This window comes from Amyelois transitella, chromosome 30 (genome assembly GCF_032362555.1).
Source record: "Amyelois transitella isolate CPQ chromosome 30, ilAmyTran1.1, whole genome shotgun sequence".
In the NCBI taxonomy this organism is placed as follows: Eukaryota; Metazoa; Arthropoda; class Insecta; order Lepidoptera; family Pyralidae; genus Amyelois; species Amyelois transitella.
The window spans coordinates 4643957-4662969 of NC_083533.1; the positions used below are offsets into that span (position 1 = coordinate 4643957).

Here is a 19013-nt window from a genome sequence, read left to right on the forward strand (position 1 = left end):
TCTAAATAAATAAAAACAATGAAATTAATTAACATTAAAAAACTAAATAAAAATGTGTTATTCTCTAACAAGCAAACCCACAAATGAATAAAATTGAAATTATATTCAACACGAGTGTTGTCCATAAAGTGCCTATTAGTATATAATTATACATACTTTTAGTATAATGTATAAGTCGCTAAAATTAGGTATACTGTATGTACGCCCAGTATTACGTTATAGATCATGTACTTAATGGTTTTTTTTATATGGGATGGACAAACAAATATACCCACCTATATGATCTACCCATTTTTCTGTCAAAATCTATGTTCATATAATATTGAACTCCTTTTTCCAATTTTTTTGTTCATATTTTCTTTTTAAATGTAAACTACATTTAAAAATAAAATGTGGAGTTTTAATTTATGGTGCCTTTTTTAAAATCTTGTAAATAACTATATTTAGCCAAGAATTATGCAATTTCTGTCAAGTTGAATCTAATTCAATCTAAATCATTCAAGTTGAATCTAATTATTAAGCTAACTGTATGCAAATAATTATTGGTAGAAAAGAGTCGTTACAAAAAAATTCTTTAAAATGTTTTGTCCGTCCCATTAAGTAATATTCCAATTAATGTTCAGTCCACTAGTAATTTTTTTGGGTGGTGTGAGAAATTTGTAAAGAGATTTGTATAAATTATATCAGTATGTATGTATCTCAATTTTTAAACCGTTATCAATAATGAAAACTATAACACTATGGAAAATTTCGAATTTCTTTTGTTTATTGAATGTATTAACAAGACTTCTGTAATAATATACCAATATTTTTTATTAGCAAAATGACTTCGTGTAAATCATATGAATCTTTTTATAAAAATTCTCATTGTCCAATAATTATTTGTTTGTGTTACTTAATTTAAACGTTACTTAACTATTGTGAGATAAACGCCCATTTTTAATGACCTTACCTTTTATAAGTAGCTTTATTACTTGTCATTAAAATATATAAATTACGTTCATTATATATTACTCTGTCCTTCAATGAATTATATATGAAATGTATGAGTTTTGCTATATTATGAGAGTTAAATAAATGAAAATGTATTAACACATTTGTTTTCTTTTTCTTCTTTTGTACATATTATATTCTCCGATTATACATATGATAATCTACTTTCATTAAGTTTGTTGCTTGACAATGTAAAAAAATACCTTTCTTTTAAATTAAAAATATTTTCAAAACAATACCGACTAAATAAAATATAGATATATTTTTCTTAAAATTTTTACCATTAAAATAATGAATAAGAGATAATGAATAATAATGAGAAAGAGGTAGTCTCTGCCTACCCCTCCGGGAAAGAGGCGTGATTTTATGTATGTATGTATGTATAAAATAATGAATAAATAAACTTATTATTTTTTTATATATTATACGCACAGGATTGCCAGATTAAATTTATAAAGGTTCCAGGGATATATATATTTAAAATTTCATTTATTGAAAATTTTTAATTTAATAAGTAAGTGGCTTTACCTGGAAACTTTATATATAGTTTTTCCAATCATATAATTAACAATTGATTTTTTAATTTGAATTTGTAATGATTACCTACTATATTGTCTGTTTATGTACGGTATGTAAAATAAATAAATATCTGGCAATCCCGTCTCCAAGAGCGGCTTTTCCTCGCTTTTTACCGCCCCCCACCCTGTAGGAAGCTGGGAAAAGAAACGCCCTTACACCCCCCCATTTCGATAGCCACTATAGGGCAGTTTCTTACCCTCGCTTGTTGCAGGGATGCGGACCTCCACGGAAATAGTGACGCGACATTTTATCGATGTCGACCACGGCATACCTCTAAACATTCACGCGAGACCAAGGATCGTTGGAAGGAGACCTAATGCAATTGTCAACATAGAAACTGATGTTTTCCAAGAGAAATCATATAAACAGTATTCGTCGCAGCATTTAAGAGACGCTCTGATTGCAGTGAAGAAAGGGTATAGTGTGTACGCAGCTTCGAATAAGTACGGTGTCCCGAGGAAAACCTTGAGGAACTGGATGGAGAAGTATGACATTAAGAGTCAGTTTTCGAAAGGCAGGCGCGGGGCTAGGAGTGCAGCGATTTTGGACCCTCTGGACTTGATGGCGGAGACGAGGTCGGAGGTGTACGATGAGGCGATATAAGTTGCTCACAGTCTGGGTCGAGGCAGAAGATGGAGTCAGATCCAATTGGCGCCCTTTCTCCGGATTATGCGTCAGTTTTCGAAGTCGTATCGAAAGCAGATGATCGAACTAAAATCATCAAACGTAGCTTCATATTACCGAATATATAAAGGAGGAAAATCGTTTAATTATTATTCATAAGATCTTGAAATACAATAGTCAATAAAGAGAAGTATATAAAACTACGCCTCAAGTACCGAACTTATTAAGATCTCGACAATATTATACATTTTTTTTTAACTAAGGCTCTATTATGAAAAATGATGACGTAAATAACAAACGTAACATTTCGTAAACATTGTATTTAAATCACAATTTTAAGAGAATATGAACAATTCATTTCAACAAATTTCAAAGTACCTAAAGAAATCTCTTACAATCGATATTGTTCATATATACATACATACATTAAATCATCGCCTTTTTCCCGGAGTGGCAGGCAGAGACTACATCTTTCCACTCGCCACGATTTCTGCATACTTCCTTCGCTTCATCCACAATCGATATTGTATGTGTTAGAAGCGCTTCTATGTACGATCAATAATTTCACTGCCATATAATGATATAACCTATTTTTTTATTACTATAATCATAATTCTTATTTCTTAAAAACTACATCTAAAAACATTATAATTAATGAATTGTAATGCATCAACCTGCGGAAGTTTCCCTGAAGTCTGGCAGAAAATAAATAAGAATTACGATTAAATAACTTAAAAAGAATACCTAATTAAATAATACGATTAAGTTTTTTTACTAGACTATGTGCTATAATTACGAAAATAAATGTTCATACGGCCGCAAAGCGTAACATTATATTTTTCCCAAAGAAATAAGGCTGGTGCAATGATAGGTATTCATAAAGTACTGCTATATTAAGATAAGTTTAAGAACTAAGTTAACATTTTTGCCAAAAGTATTTAGTAACATTTGGGCTCATAAATTAATATATACATATAAAATATAAATAAAATAATGATAATGTACTTAAAATTCCATAAACAAGTAGTGTTATTTTTTTAAAGTGTGTTTTTTTCTTGCGTCAAAGTTTCGTTTAATATCAACTACAACAAATAGTTATTTTTTTAGGAAATTAACAGGACTGCAGAATATATTTACAGGGAAATAATATTATAGAGCCAAAGCTTACCAAATAATATTATCAAATATTTATGTCATCATTAATTCGAATTAATTAAATGTTTATTATATCGATTCCGGTACATATTTAATTATTTTAAATGAATAATAAAATTTGTTTAATTAGTAAAGCTATGTCTGTTTGTTTTGTTTTTTTTTTCTTATAATTAAGAACAAATCATATTTTTTTTACTAAACATGTAAAAAATAATGTTTTTTTTTAGTTAAAAATAGGATTTAAAATATTATTTGGTTTTAAAGAAATTGATTCAGCGTTTTCCCAGACCTAAGTTATAAAATGTTATATAATTTTATATATCCACTCGGAAATCGATATAATAAATACATGTACTTAATGAATAAACAATGTACTTTAATCATCTAGTCTAATTATAAGATAGCTAGATATGGTAAAATGTGAATTACTTATATTATAATTGTATATTTAAAAAGTAATATTACAACATGATATTGCGTTTTCGGGTCTATGGGTAGGTTGGTTATATTTTTTTTTAATTCTGTAAAATGTAGGTAAAGAAATAAGTACTTAATATTTTTAAGGTATCATTTCGTGCCAATATTTTAATATTAAATAATTTGTATTTAGTTCCTTACATATATGCCAAAGCCAATTTTATTTATTGCTTGTTATGTTAATGTTATATTGTCTCAATACTAAACGAGTGAAATAGAAAATTTAGTTTTAAAAATATAACAAATTAGAATTATAAAATTTTTATTTTATTGTTTTTTTTTTGTCAATACCAACGAAGTATTTATTGGTTTTGATGTAGTTACAATAATAATTAGTATTACTAGTGATATAGTATAGTAAATTATTGTCATATATTTTTACACGTACCGATAGAATAATGTAAGTAATTAATATAACTCGAATTACTTAGAATTATACGTGATTTCATTTAAAATTAGTTTTATTTCATCACTACAATTGAAATTTGATACAGAAGCTGAAGTTTCCTTCATACTGGAAGATTAAATGCTACCTCCAATGATTTTGAGTCGAGATCATTAGGTAACATACTATATAGTCACGTCTATATCCCTTGCGGGGTAGACAGAGCCAACAGTCTTGGAATGACTGATAGGCCACGTTCAGCTTTTTGGCTTGATAGAACTGAGATTCAAAAAGTGACAGGTTGCTAGCCCATCGCCTAGAAGAAGAATCCCAAGTTTATAAGCCTAAAACCTTTTACGACATCCATGGGAAAGAGAAGGAGTGGTCCTATTGTTTTTTTTTAATTAGTGCCAGGAACAACACGGCACGTATGGCACCAAATAATATGCCGGTATAAGAATATAGTACCTTGTAAGTATTAGATTTGTAATAATATGTAAATCTATACTAATATTATAAAGCTAGAGTTTGTTTGTTTGTTTGAACGCGCTAATTTTAGGAACTACTGGTTCGAATTGAAAAATACCATTTATCGAGGAAGGCTATAGGCTATATAACATCACGCTGCAATTATAAGCAGAAAAGAAATAGTAGAATATGTGAAAAAAACGGTGTAAATTATTAATCCTTGAGGGCTTCAATGATGCCCAAAATAACTATTCCACGCGGACGAAGTCGCGGGCACAGCTAGTTTTATATATAAGATGAGCGTCGTTGGTGGTCAAATCGGTAATCGGTTAAGATGGGTGATGCACAGCAGGCCAATTCTGCTATTTGTTAACCGAAACAGTTCGGATGCGTTTCAGCTTGGTTACAGTTGCGATTATATTGTCAAACGGTATTCCAGTAACTTTACGTTGATAGCTGAAACGCAAATGAAACGGAAGCGGTTGGTTATTTGCTGCCGATGCAAAACTGTAACTTTGGACAATTCAACCAATGCAGAACCGTTGCGTTTCGGCCGGACCAACTGTCAAAAACTTATTGCCGCGTTACGGCTTCGTTTTGACAAATTGTTAGTAGAATACCAAAAGTTGTAATCAATGCGTTTCAGATCCGTTTCGGATTAAAATAAAATAGCAGAATTGACATGCAGAAAAGCACAGGTTCAAATCCCACCTCGGCTGTGTACCAGTGACTATTTTCTAAGTAACTTACATTAGTTTGAATACTAACCGTTGCTCTTACGGTGAGGGAAAACATCGTGAAGAAACCTGCACATTCAGGAAACTTAACGTGTAATCATGATCGATCCAATACAGTTTAGGTTTATCTGCAAAGGTTGCGGAGGTCAGACGGGAGTCGCTTCGTGTGAAAACCTGACTCACCCAATCAAGGATCCATGGTCAAAGGCAAAAGGCTCCTCTACAGAGTAGCGAGAATGCAACCGGGACTTAAAGCTAGGAAGAAGAAGTAATTAAAGAAACCCCTTTAGGGATGATTTAGTGGTGAAATAGTGACAGCCCGCAAGGGATATAGACGTGATTATACGTATGTATGTACGAAGGAATTAATAATTTTCACAGAATCAGCCGAGTTGGCGCTAGCAAACGTTCAATGCCAGTACGACAGCCCATCGGACGCCGAGGAGGAGCGCCCGCCGGCGTCCGACCAGAGCTGCCGGCCGGCGGGCGACCACACCTACGACCTGCGGGACGAGCCGCCCGCGTTCATCATCCACCATGTCGCTGCTGTAAGATTTGTGTCCGCTGTAGCGGGGTAGAGTGCTGGGTGCGCCTTTGACAGTGCCCTAAAGTGACTCAATAGTTTAGAGCGCGCCCTTGACAGTCTTGTGGCGACTCGGCCACATCATCCACCATGTCGCTGCTGTAAGATTTGTGTCCGCTGTAGCGGGGTAGAGTGCTGGGTGCGCCTTTGACAGTGTCTTGTGGCGACTCAGCCACATCATCCACCATGTCGCTGCTGTAAGATTTGTGTCCACTGTAGCGGGGTAGAGTGCTGGGTGCGCCTTTGACAGTGTCTTGTGGCGACTCAGCCACATCATCCACCATGTCGCTGCTGTAAGATTTGTGTCCACTGTAGCGGGGTAGAGTGCTGGGTGCGCCTTTGACAGTGTCTTGTGGCGACTCAGCCACATCATCCACCATGTCGCTGCTGTAAGATTTGTGTCCACTGTAGCGGCACCATGTCGCTGCTGTAAGATTTGTGTCCACTGTAGCGGCCCACGTCGCTGCTGTAAGATTTGTGTCCACTGTAGCGGCACCACGTCGCTGCTGTAAGATTTGTGTCCGCTGTAGCGGCACCACGTCGCTGCTGTAAGATTTGTGTCCACTGTAGCGGCACCATGTCGCTGCTGTAAGATTTGTGTCCGCTGTAGCGGCACCACGTCGCTGCTGTAAGATTTGTGTCCACTGTAGCGGCACCACGTCGCTGCTGTAAGATTTGTGTCCACTGTAGCGGCACCATGTCGCTGCTGTAAGATTTGTGTCCACTGTAGCGGCCCACGTCGCTGCTGTAAGATTTGTGTCCACTGTAGCGGCACCACGTCGCTGCTGTAAGATTTGTGTCCGCTGTAGCGGGACCATGTCGCTGCTGTAAGATTTGTGTCCGCTGTAGCGGCACCACGTCGCTGCTGTAAGATTTGTGTCCGCTGTAGTGGCACCATGTCGCTGCTGTAAGATTTGTGTCCGCTGTAGCGGCCCACGTCGCTGCTGTAAGATTTGTGTCCGCTGTAGCGGCACCATGTCGCTGCTGTAAGATTTGTGTCCGCTGTAGCGGGATAGAGGTTTGGGTGCGCCTTTGACAGTGTCCTTAAGTGACTCAATAGTTTAGAGCCTTGATCGCGCCTTTGACAGTGTCCTTAAGTGACTCAACAATTAGAGCTCTGTGCGCGCCTTTGACAGTGTCCTAAAGTGACTCAAAAATTAGAGCCCTGGGCGCACTTTTGACAGGCTCTTCAAGCAACTGCTACATAGAGCTCGACGTTGTCAGTTTCTATATCCCTATCCTATATCCCTTAGTCGCCTTTTACGACATCCACGGGAAACTTATGAGAGTGGTTCTATTCTAAAGTTCCAAAAACCACACGGCACTAGAGCTATCCAATGATGTACCTATTATAACCAATTCCAGCCACCTCAAACCACCCAGGCGTCAGTGGTGTCCCCGCAGACGCCATTCCTGGAGGTGACCCCGAAGATCATGACCCTGGGACCGGGTTACGTCCCGTCCGTCAACGTTATACATGTTGGGGAGAGGCCACACGTGAGTTGAACATACATTTACACAATACATACGTTATATATATGTATTGGGTTGCCATCCGTCCGGGTTTCCCCGGATTTGTCCTAGTTTAGAGGGCATCCGGGGAGCGTCCGGGGAAGGTTTCATTTGTAGACCGGGTTTTAAAATATTAATGAATAAAAAAAATTTGGGCCGCTTACATTGCTGTAGGTTTAAACTTTAAAAATGTTATGATTTCTTGTTTAATATTCAAATGTCTTTTATTGCATTGTATATGTTTAAAAGATCTTGTTAACATGTCCGGCTTTCGGACTCTAAAATCCGGGGTTTTCACGCGTCTTGTCCGGTTTTCCAAATTTTAGAGATGGCAACCCTATATATGTTTAATCACGTCTGTAACCCTTACGGGGTAGACAGAGTCGACAGTCTCGCAAAGACTGCAAGGACACGTTCAGCTATTATGCCTTAATGATGCAATTGAGATTTAAATAGTGACAGGTTGCTAGCCCATCGCTTACAATCTATAAAAAAAATTTATAAATATATTCTTAAAATAATAAATTAATTGGAAAAAGAATAGGACCACTCAATCTCTTTCCCATGGATGTCGTAAAAGGCGACTAAGGGATAGGCTTATTAACTTGCGATTGTTCTTTAAGGCGATAGGCTTGCAACCTGTCACTATTTGAACCTCATTTCTATCATTAACCCAAGCGGCTGAACGTGGCCTATTAGTCTTTTCAAGACTGTCGGCTCTGTCCACCCCGCAAGGGATATAGACGTGACCATATGTATGTATTCCTATCATCCCGACCTCCTGCAGGTAACCCAGTCCACTCAGCAGGAATACAACATCAACAAACGCATCAGACGAAGCGAAGTCCTGTTAAAGCAAGCGGCTGACTGCGTTAGCCAAGGTCTGACTTTTCAAACAGTCTCTGAGCAGTTCAACATACCCATTTCTACCATACGGTAAGATGTTCCCAACTAAGTTATCTATACTGAACGGTCCCGGGTTCGAATCCCGGCCAGGGCGTGATGAGAAAAGAACTTTTTCTGATTGCTCTGGGTCTTGGATGTTTATCTATATAAGTATTTATTATAAAATATAGTATCGTTGTGTTAGTATCTCGTAACACAAGTCTCGAACTTACTTCGAGGCTAACTCAATCTGTGTAATTTGGCGCGTATATATTTATTTATTTATTTATTATTATACTAATATTATAAAGCTGAAGAGTTTGTTTGTTTGTTTGTACGCGCTAATCTCAGGAGCTACTGGTTCGAATTGAAAAGTTATTTTTGCGTTGAATATACCATTTACCTAAGCTATCTTAAGCCTTCCTCGATAAATGGTTGCAGGGCAATGTTATATAGATAACATCATCCTGCATCTATTAGGAGCGAAGAAATAATGGAAAATGTGAAAAAAACGGGGGAAAATTATTCACCCTTGAGGGCTTCAATGATGCCCAAAATAACTATTCATCGAAAATAAAAATCAAAATAACTGGAAGTCGCGGGCACAGCTAGTTTTATAATAAATACTAACTTGTACCCGAGGCTTCGCCCGCGTGAATTTAGATAGATAGCGATCTACAAAAAACTAAGAATTTAGCGCCACTATATACTAGACTATGGTTTTAACCGGAATGGAAAGTACCTCTGTTGGCTCTATCTACCCTGCAAGGGATATAGACGTGACCATACGTATGTATGTAAGTAATTTCTATAATATAACATTTTTATTTTCTTTAACGTCAGGTTCTTCATGGCTCGCAAGGGCATCTTACCACAGCGGAGACGTGGGCGCAGTACACAGGTAGTCAACAGATTTTGTAATGTTATTTGTCAACGGAAAATAACAAGAACTATAAGTTTATAAACTTCCTAGGAAATGTATAAACTTTTAGTTGGATTCTAAACGAAAGATGAATTGCATTGTTGTACCTATAAACTCAATAAATTAACGACCTTATTACAAGTGCATTAAACTTAAAACACAATAACAATAATATGTCTCCTGCTATCTCGCTAATAAAAGCGGACAGTTCGGTTCACGGGTTCAAATGGCGCGCTCTGATTGGCTCTGACCGCTCAAATATTTTCGCGCCATACAAAATTACACTTCTGCTTAGGTTCTTTTAAAGGTGGTACTGTAGAGGTTACCTTTATGTCTTTACTTTTTTTAAAGTACGTATGGTCAAACAGGCAGTTAAAATGATATACAACTTCATTGGTTAGTAGGTAGTACCGGCTGGAAAACCAATGAAATTAAAAAAAAAGGAACCAAAAATATATGATTCGCGCCAAACCGAATTGAAGTTATTGTTTTATTGTTTAGTGCAACTTATTGATTAAAGTAATTTAAAGTCCTTTCAATTTGAACAGTTAGTTCATCAGTGCATACTATGAAAGTGTAAAATCTATTTATCTTGTTCTGCAGTTTTTTTTTCACGACACCTACAAATCCTTCTTTGCTCATATTTCATGAAACCTTTATGAGTTTATTGAACAACGTAAAATAATTTACTACTTCTCATTTCTACTCAGCTGAAGCCGTGCAGCAGCCCGGAGCCCCCGTTCCATATGCAGCACTTCAAGCTGCCCGACATGATAGCTTTACAAGAGGAAGGCGACAAGGAAACCACATCTTAATTCTTATGCCACATTGTTCACGGTAAAATAAAAAAATGTCTATGGAAACACGTTTACTAGCGACATCTATACGCAGGACCGTTATGAAAATGTGTTTATGCTGTTTCATTCAATATTTTTTCAAAATAACGAAAGAAATTGTGTTTCGATTTAAATTATATTCTCTATCGAAATCCACACGGCTTAAAACCACGAATTTAGATAGATGGGCTTAAATTATCTGTAGACATCAGGATGTTCATATAGGTTTTAGAATCTCGTTGTATAGGTACTATAGTTGTTAGTATGATGTATTTACATAGAAATTGTTTAGTGAAATTAAAAATGTTCTGCAAGAAAAAAGAACAGTTTGGTACAGAATTGTCTGAAGAAATTGTGGCGCCATCTATTGCTGACGGTCTAAAAATAAAATTATAAATACAACTAAAAAAAATTCTCTGACTAGGTAAATACTTAAAAAAAATTGTACTTAATTTTTGCAGATAACATCAGAAACAAAACGATGTAAGCAAAAGATACATTCATAGGTATGGTGTCTTTGTTTAGAAATCAAGTAAAAAAAAGACAACGTGAGATAATAAGATTTTGCTTAAAATACGGGCTTTAAAATACATGTCCCATGGAAGTGTTATAACAACTTGTAAATAATTTAATCTGTCATGGTAATATATTGAATGTACCGTGGGATCACATAGAAAATTATATTAAACCTTAGTTAACAGAAAAGTATTTTAGCCTCCATAAGTACTGGTTTGGTGACGGATAAAAAATCACTTTGTGGCAGTTGATTATCTTCCCGCGCACATTTAAAAAAATTAAATCTAGAATTAAAAAAATAAAATCCCGCCACGGGGCGTCTTTGTTTGTCCCGCGACGGAAAGTATATTACTATTATATTACTACATATATTGCTTTTTATATAATCAATTTTTTTTTAATTAAAAATTAAAATACAGTGTTGCCCACATTAGTATTGTGCCCCCAAAAATAAGGTAATATATTTTTCTCTGTGGTCCATTTCTTCGTATAAGGATTGACGGGGAATTAATGTATAAATATATATGGGTATCGTATAATACGTGAGGCCTTGGATGTTATTAAAGAAGCCATAGTATTTTGTCATTATTTTTACAGGTCACAAGTAGGTTAACATAATAAATAGCACGCAACTTACATAAAGATTAGAGTATTAAAAATATGCATTTTATTTTGCAGTCAACAACATAAAATAAGTTTCGAAAACTTGACAAAAATTTAATCGAAAACTAAAGCCTTACGGTATAAAAATTAAAGTTTGGGAAAATTAAAACTTATATACACACACGCCAGAGCCTTATAAACTTAATTACGTTATTGACTGTCGTTTTTTAAAGGTAGCTACTTAATTCTTTTTTATTCTAGGTTTCAATTTTATTTTAGGTTCGTTGAAATCTTGTTGACATTATGTACAAAAATTGTATTATACTCTTGGTTATAATTGAGGAATTTATGGGAAAATAAAAAAGGGCCTATAAGGACTTATATCCAGGGCCAAAAATTATGTAATTCTCTCTCTCCACGGGCTATTCACGAACTTTGTTATTATTAGGCATACTTAAGTCTTATCGTCTCTCTAACTAGAGTGGAAGAAAGAAAAAAGACATTTTGCTTTTTAGTGTTCGTGTATAACGAGGTAAAAATGGAAAAAGAGAAGATAATTATTTCTATGCCAAAGCAATTATTGGATGTTGTACCTTATGTTATTAGTTTTAGTTTTCAGCCAAAGCTTTTCATACATTATTTTACCACTAAGACGAAGTATACTTACCAAAATATTTTTACTTTTTACTTTTTTTCATTTTTTATAATATAAATTAAAAACTTAATGATAAGGTACAAACAAAAACTACCCATAACAGAAAAAAATATTTTATGAAACTATCAAAATATTATAATGATAAACTTAATAACGTGAATTTATTCAAATCGCATAAAATAATTGAATTTGGTGGTTAGATGTTACTGATAGGAGAAAAGATTCAACTATTTGACAAATTTTTGTTCATAAATTAACTAGTTTTAGTAAACATCTATGCTGGTAGAAAAAACATCATTGTTGGTAGAAAAGAAATATTACCGGGTTTATTATTTATTGAAAAACTATGGAGTTTTATAAAAGGTATCGAAAATGCATTATACATAGTTAGATACCTATTCTATTTGTTTTTAGATTAACTGTATACTGTATTTATCGGTGAAACTAAAACCAAAGTTGGTAGATACGTGCATTTATATTTTTTAATAATGTAATTAACTATGTAAGTTATCTATTTAATATTATTTAAATTACTTAATATTGAGGTATTATTTGCAGTGGCAACACTCTTGTAGAACTAAAATGACAATGAAAACTTAATATTTTTTTTTATTTGCTTCGGCAGAGTTATTGCTGTTGTTGACGATTTTTGACCAATTTATATGGCAGCTATTTTTTTAATAAATCAGTATTAAAAAATTTATGTTAAAAAAATAAATGTTTAGAACAACTTAGATTAGATTTCTGTACCTTTGCCAAAAATGGTAACTGTCATAAATATTTCGGATTTCTATTTAGTTTGTGAATATTTCTATCAACGTGCACCTGAACTGAAACTAACAAATGATTTGAAATTGGGAATCTTACTTGCAGATCTACATTGAAGATAAATTAACTAACGAAGGATATTATATTATTTCCATGATTTTCTTGGAAAAAGCAATTGAGGTAGTAGGTTTTTCCTTGACTATATTGAAAATACTTCCCTTGGCTATTACCAGTTTGTTTTAACATAACGATAGAAATGGATACCTTATTTATTTTAGTCTCTTAATGAGATTATGATCTCTTTTACAGTTTTATTTTATGGGCCCTGGATTATTATGATGTACTTAATGTATAAGTATTATTAGGTACCTACCTATAAAATGTAAAGGCAATTTTATAGATATATAATAAAACTAAGTACCTTTATTTTTTGAACGGAAAAAAATTAGCGTATTTAGTCTTGTCTGTGTATTTAGATTTTTTTTATTGATGTTAGATTTTCGTGCCATAACTGATTTATTTTAATGAGAAAATTAATTACCTAGTATCATTATTTGTTAAAATCTCATTGTAAAGCCGAAAACGATGTAGTTTTGCAAATGTATAGTGTAGATGTGCGAGTGGGTAGCTATACAGCCGTAATAAAGATATTTTTGAAAAATAAAAGATTTTTGCTAATGTTTCTGCGGCCATGTACAGTGGCCGGCAAAAGAGTTCACCCCTTTTTTACAGGTCACTGTACCAATGGCGCTTCTAATTTGACATAACAGTGACAGGAAACGTCATGAACGTCGGTGGTCGAATTGGTAAGGTGCCCGGTTAAAATACGTGACGCGCATAAAGACACAGGTTCAAATCCCACCTCGGCCATGTACTGAATTAATATTTTCGCTACATCATTTTGAGTTAAATTTTTTTTGAAGTCACCTTGCGAGATCTGGTGCCAAGGGGCCACGGGGTCTGGGCTTGAGGATTAGAATAAGAATACAATAAAAAAGCATGGCGGGTTTGAGGGCCGGCACCCGAGGAGCAGGCAAATATAAATCCTACTAATATTATAAATGCGAGAGCTTGTATGTCAGTATGGATTTTTGTTACTCTTTCACGCAAAAACTACTGAACCGATTACGATGAAATTTGGTATGTAGGTAGCTGAAGACCTAGAATAACATATACCTAGACTACTTTTTTAATATTATAAATGCGAAAGTTTGCGAGTTTGTCAGTATGGATGTTTGTTACTCTTTCACGCAAAAACTACTGAATCGATTACGATGAAATTCGGTATGTAGGTAGCTGAAGACCTAGAATAACATATAGGCTACTTTTTTAATATTATATCATAAACGGTTTTGATGTTTAATTATTGTTTTAGTACCCGCATCTACATCAAATGGTGATAACTGAAAATCGGCGTTTTTGTACTCTTTCAATGCAAAAAGATCGCTGAGTTATGACCATTTCGACTTACTACAGCATACCTATGTTAGTTTTAAGGATTTGTTATTGTTTTTGTTTGTAGCACTGTCGTATAAACATATTATCTATCTATCTATTTAGAATAGAATAAAATTGAATAGATTTATTTTTAAAATCGGGTAAGTTATCATTTATTGACGTTACATTACTTAAATCGACGTCACATTGTATTAATTATATCTCACTCCGCTTGTGCCAAAGTCCATACGTAGAAGAAGTGGCGGAACAAACTACACTGCATTAATAATCATGTAATGCAAAAGTTTCAAATTAATAATATGCAATATAATTTGGCGTGGTTCCCGGCGAATAAAAAAATATAATAGGACCACTCCATCTCTTTCCCATGGATGTCATAATAAAACGCGACTAAGGGATAGGCTTATAGACTTGCGATTGTTCTTTAAGGCGATAGGCTTGCAAACTGTCACTATGTGAATCTCAATTCTATCATTTAACCAAACAGCTGAACGTGGCCTTTCAGTTCTTTCAAGACTGTTGGGTCTGTCTACCCCGCAAGGGATAGGTATAGATAGACGTGACCATATGTATGTATGTATGAATTTCGAGCGATAACATAGCCACAAAAACGAGCTCTTATTTCGAAAAGCGCTAAGTTGGAAACATAACCAATGTTTTTTTAACGGAATCAACTTCCGGTACCGAATGTGATATTCTAAATATAATTTGCGACAAGAATGCATGTAAATCATGATATTAATACTAACTCAAATCCATTTTTATTATAGTGTCATAGAATTACATGCAGGGTGCCGTGTGGTTCCCGGCACTAATAGAAAAAGAATAGGACCAATCCATCTCTTTCCCATGGATATCGTCAAAGGCGACTAAGGGCTTGGGATTCTTGTTTGAGGCGATGGGCTAGCAACTATTCACTATTTGAATCTCAATAACAGCTGAACGTACTTTGCCTTTCAGTCTTTACAAGACTTTTGGCTCTGTCTTTCCCGCAAGGGATATAGACGTGATTATATGTATGTCTTGAAAAGGGAGGTGTTAAGGGTACGCGTAATCGTCGAATATGCATGAAAAGAGAAATGAGTGTAGAGGAAGCGGGAGAGGTCTGCAAGGATCGTAGCAAGTGGAATTCCATAGTCTCTGCCTACCCCAATGGGAAATAGGCGTGATGGTATGTATGTATGTATGTATGACTTAACACGCGGTTGACTGTACGAGACAAAAAAATTATAGCATCGCATTCACATATAAAATTCATTGACAAGTAAGTACAAAAATAACCAAATACGTGCATTGAATGCAGTATTGATCATCTGAAATCTGTCTGAATGGGATGACGTAGGTAGGGGGCGCGCCCCAAGTAGCCCCCCCCCCCCCCTTTGACAGGGGGCCCCCGAGCTCCTGAATCTTTGATGCTACAATTGTCAGATCTATAAACACTAGTTCCCGCGTTTATACGTCACGGCGCTTATGATCTTAAGATAGCTGTTCGTGCCGTGTGGTTCCTGGGTAGTATAGGACCACACTTATGGATGTCGTAAAAGGCGACTATGTTTATAAATTTGGATTCCTCTCACAGGCGATGAGCTAGCGACCTGTCACTAGGTATTTGAATTTCAATTCCGTCATTAAGCCAAGAATTGTGAATTTGAATGAAGCGAAAGAAGTATGCAGAGATCGTGGCAAGTGGGAGGTGTAGTCACTGCCTACCCCTACGGGAAAACGGCGTGATTTTATGTAAATATATATATGCATAGCTCGAATTGACCTTTTTGTAGAATGAAATTGTAGTTTGTATGTCTGCTGCTGCTCCCCAAAGCAGTAGACCATACGACATTAAACTCTGAAAATAACTAAAGTAGGTATATTAGCGTATGCTGCAGAACTAACTTTTTTTTAAGTTTCGAAATGTAAGCATGCCATTTCAAAATTTGAAACTTTTTTTTTTATAAGAATGTAGTACTATTTACAAAATTTAATCTAATTAAATAAAAATAACAATTAGGACTTATTGTTTGGAAATAAAAACCTCCTTATGTTTGCAACTGGCCACAAAAAAAAAAGGTTTTCTGACAGAACATAAATAAAAAAGTGACGATCGAGAGACAAGTTGAAGAGCAAATTGTTAACATATAAATCCCGTTTGTATTTAATGTATATCTAATGTAATTCTTTTTACGAAAATATACACTTTTAAATTAGTTCAGGAAGATTTGAGTTTGATTTGTTTTAAAGTACATTTTTCCCGTAACATAATATTTTAAAGTGCATGAACACTTATCAACATTTGCCTACCTCATATTGGGAAGGGTATTAACGCCTAGGGTAACAATTTGCGTATATCTAAAATATAAATAAATAATTTTCAGCAGGTCGTGTGGGTTTTAACCTCAGAGGTGGCACGTGCGATATTATCTCTGTGACTCCCTGACATTTGCGGGTCAAATGTCGCATTTGAACTTGAAGGCGTTTTCCGAAAATGTTTTCGTAGCGGCTTGGCGGAAGATCTTTCTTGCCATGACGACATATACCTAACGACCAAAGGTTTCGTCCGTAATAGGTAGACAGATAAATAGAATACCATTTATTGCAAATAAATTATCACAATAAATGTAACCTAAACTTATGTTAAGGCAAGTCATGTACAAAAGGCGGCGTTATCGCATTTTGCAATCTCTTCCAGACAACAACAAGAATATTCGTGAGAGGGAATTTAGTGCGGGGTTAGTAAGAGAATACTTACCTACATAAATATAAATACAATAATTAAGCGTGTGCTTACAGAGACAGATTAGACATACACTAATACAATTATTATGAAGGGGAAAGGAAAAATGGGGAAAAAAGGAAATGAGACAGGAATTACATACATACATATTATATACATAAAAGCACGCCTCTTTCCTGGAGGGGAAGCCAGAAGAGGCTACCTCTTTCCACTTGCCACGATCTCTGCATGTCTAAGGGATAGACTTACAAACTTGGGATTCTTTATTAGGCGATGGGCTAGCAACCTGTCACTATTTGAATCTCAATTCTATCATTAAGCCAAAGCTGAATGTGGCCATTAAGTCTTTTCAAGACTTTTGGCTCTGTCTACCCCGCAAGGGATATAGACTTGACTATATGTATGTATGTAACATTTAAAATAGTAATTAGTATAGTCCTTGTCAATCGCATACCGTCACACAGTTTTGGTTACATACCGCGACTAGGCGCGAATGAGTCAATCATGACACTACATTAGAATGTATCGTGTAACCACAGCTTTACTAGCCATTACAACAAAAGTTTCAGTCCAATGCACTAAGTTCAAAAATTCACGTGTAGGCAAGGGACAGGAAGATAAACAGACAGGATTTTATTTTTAAATTAAGTTTTTATTTTTTAAATTTTAGGTAGGTTTTACACACAGACCCAATTTTCCCACTTATTTTTTGGAGGTATTTACATTATTGCCGTGCCGTCTGGTTTCAGGCACTTTAGAATAGAACCACTCCATGTCATTCCAATGGATGTCGTAAAAGGCGACTAAGGGATATGCTTATAAACTTCGGATTCCTCTTGTAGCTTTATGGTTTAGCAACCTGTCACTATTTGAATCTCAATTCCATCATTTAGCCATACAGCTAAACGTGACCTTTCAGTCTTTTCAAGACTGTTGGCTCTTTCTACACCGCAAGGAATATGGACGTGATCATATGGATTTATGTATGATGTTACATTATTTATGGCATTCATACAAAATAGAATTCTGTAGTCGTTAGTTCGCGTCTAAGTATCGATGATAAATTGGCCTTACAAAACTGCAATACTGCACTGCCGATGACCTTTGAACGTGACCTTTAAGCTTTAAGTTAAATGTCATTTGCTTGCGTCTATTTTGTGTTGAAAAATGTTTTTTTTTCTTTTTTTAATTTATAAACTAAGGGTTTATTGTGTATTGGAATTATGATTGTTAGCGTATTTTAATCCTACCAATAATATACATATATGCGAATGTTTTTGTATAGGAATGAATGTAATTACTCTTCCATGCAAATATTGAACAGATTACATGAAACTTAACAGTAAAAAACTACCTACATACTTACCTACCTATTAACATCTTAAAATAACATTTATAAATATTTAAGGCGATGAAGTTGCGTGCAACAGCTAACATTTTTTGTGTGCAATAAAGAATTTCGATCATTATTTTCTGTCTGCAAATCGATCGATTTCAATATACACATAACTATATTATGTGTTATAAGTAGTGAAGGATCTGTGTAACGCACTTACATTAATGACTTGATCATCGTATAACCATTATTTATATGGCTCCTTTTTTACTTAAGGATATACATTGCTTTGTTCTTCAAAAATGTTGTAAAACAACATAGAGCTGCACCTTGCAGTGAAAAATCGATATTTCGACTGACGTGCTCATTCGTTTGAAATTCGCGCGTATGACGTAAGCCGGTCCGTTGACGTCATTAAATCAGCCGCATGACAGACAGTGATCTATCTGGCTCTCTCTAACATTCAAATTATGAATGAGAATGAACGAAACAGCGCTATTCGTGTTGAGGTTGTGAATTGAGTTTTTTTTTCACACTTGTGTGAGGATCAACTTGCACCGTATTTATTGATAACAGATTTTTTTCATAAGAATTAAGGATAATAGTATACTAGTCCAAAGACTTGTTTCAGGCTATGATGGAAATCATTCAGTTGTTCCGATAACGAAAGAAAAATTAAATGCCACTCGATAGTTTTGGTATTTGTTTTTGTTAATGAAACGATGACGGCTGTAGTTGATCGACCCTAACCGAATGACGTGAGCGACAGTGGCGCTATTGCGGCCGACAGCAG

At 35.1% G+C, this 19013-nt stretch overlaps 1 protein-coding gene across 2 annotated transcripts in view; it reads left to right on the forward strand.

Annotated features, from left to right (window-relative positions):
* Nucleotides 1–10951, forward strand: part of LOC106138911 (protein bric-a-brac 2) — a 29968-nt gene extending 19017 nt beyond the window's left edge. Inside the window, exons 8-12 of one of the 2 annotated variants that reach the window (XM_060952923.1) lie at nt 5800–5966; nt 7367–7498; nt 8301–8449; nt 9242–9299; nt 10031–10951. In XM_060952923.1, coding sequence (XP_060808906.1) covers nt 5800–5966; nt 7367–7498; nt 8301–8449; nt 9242–9299; nt 10031–10135 — 611 coding nt within the window. In that variant the 3' untranslated portion in view covers nt 10136–10951. Of the gene's footprint in view, nt 1–1783; nt 2274–5799; nt 5967–7366; nt 7499–8300; nt 8450–9241; nt 9300–10030 lie in introns of those variants that run through there. The other variant, XM_013340212.2, reaches the window with a different exon arrangement.
* The last annotated feature ends 8062 nt before the right edge of the window (nt 10952–19013 follow it).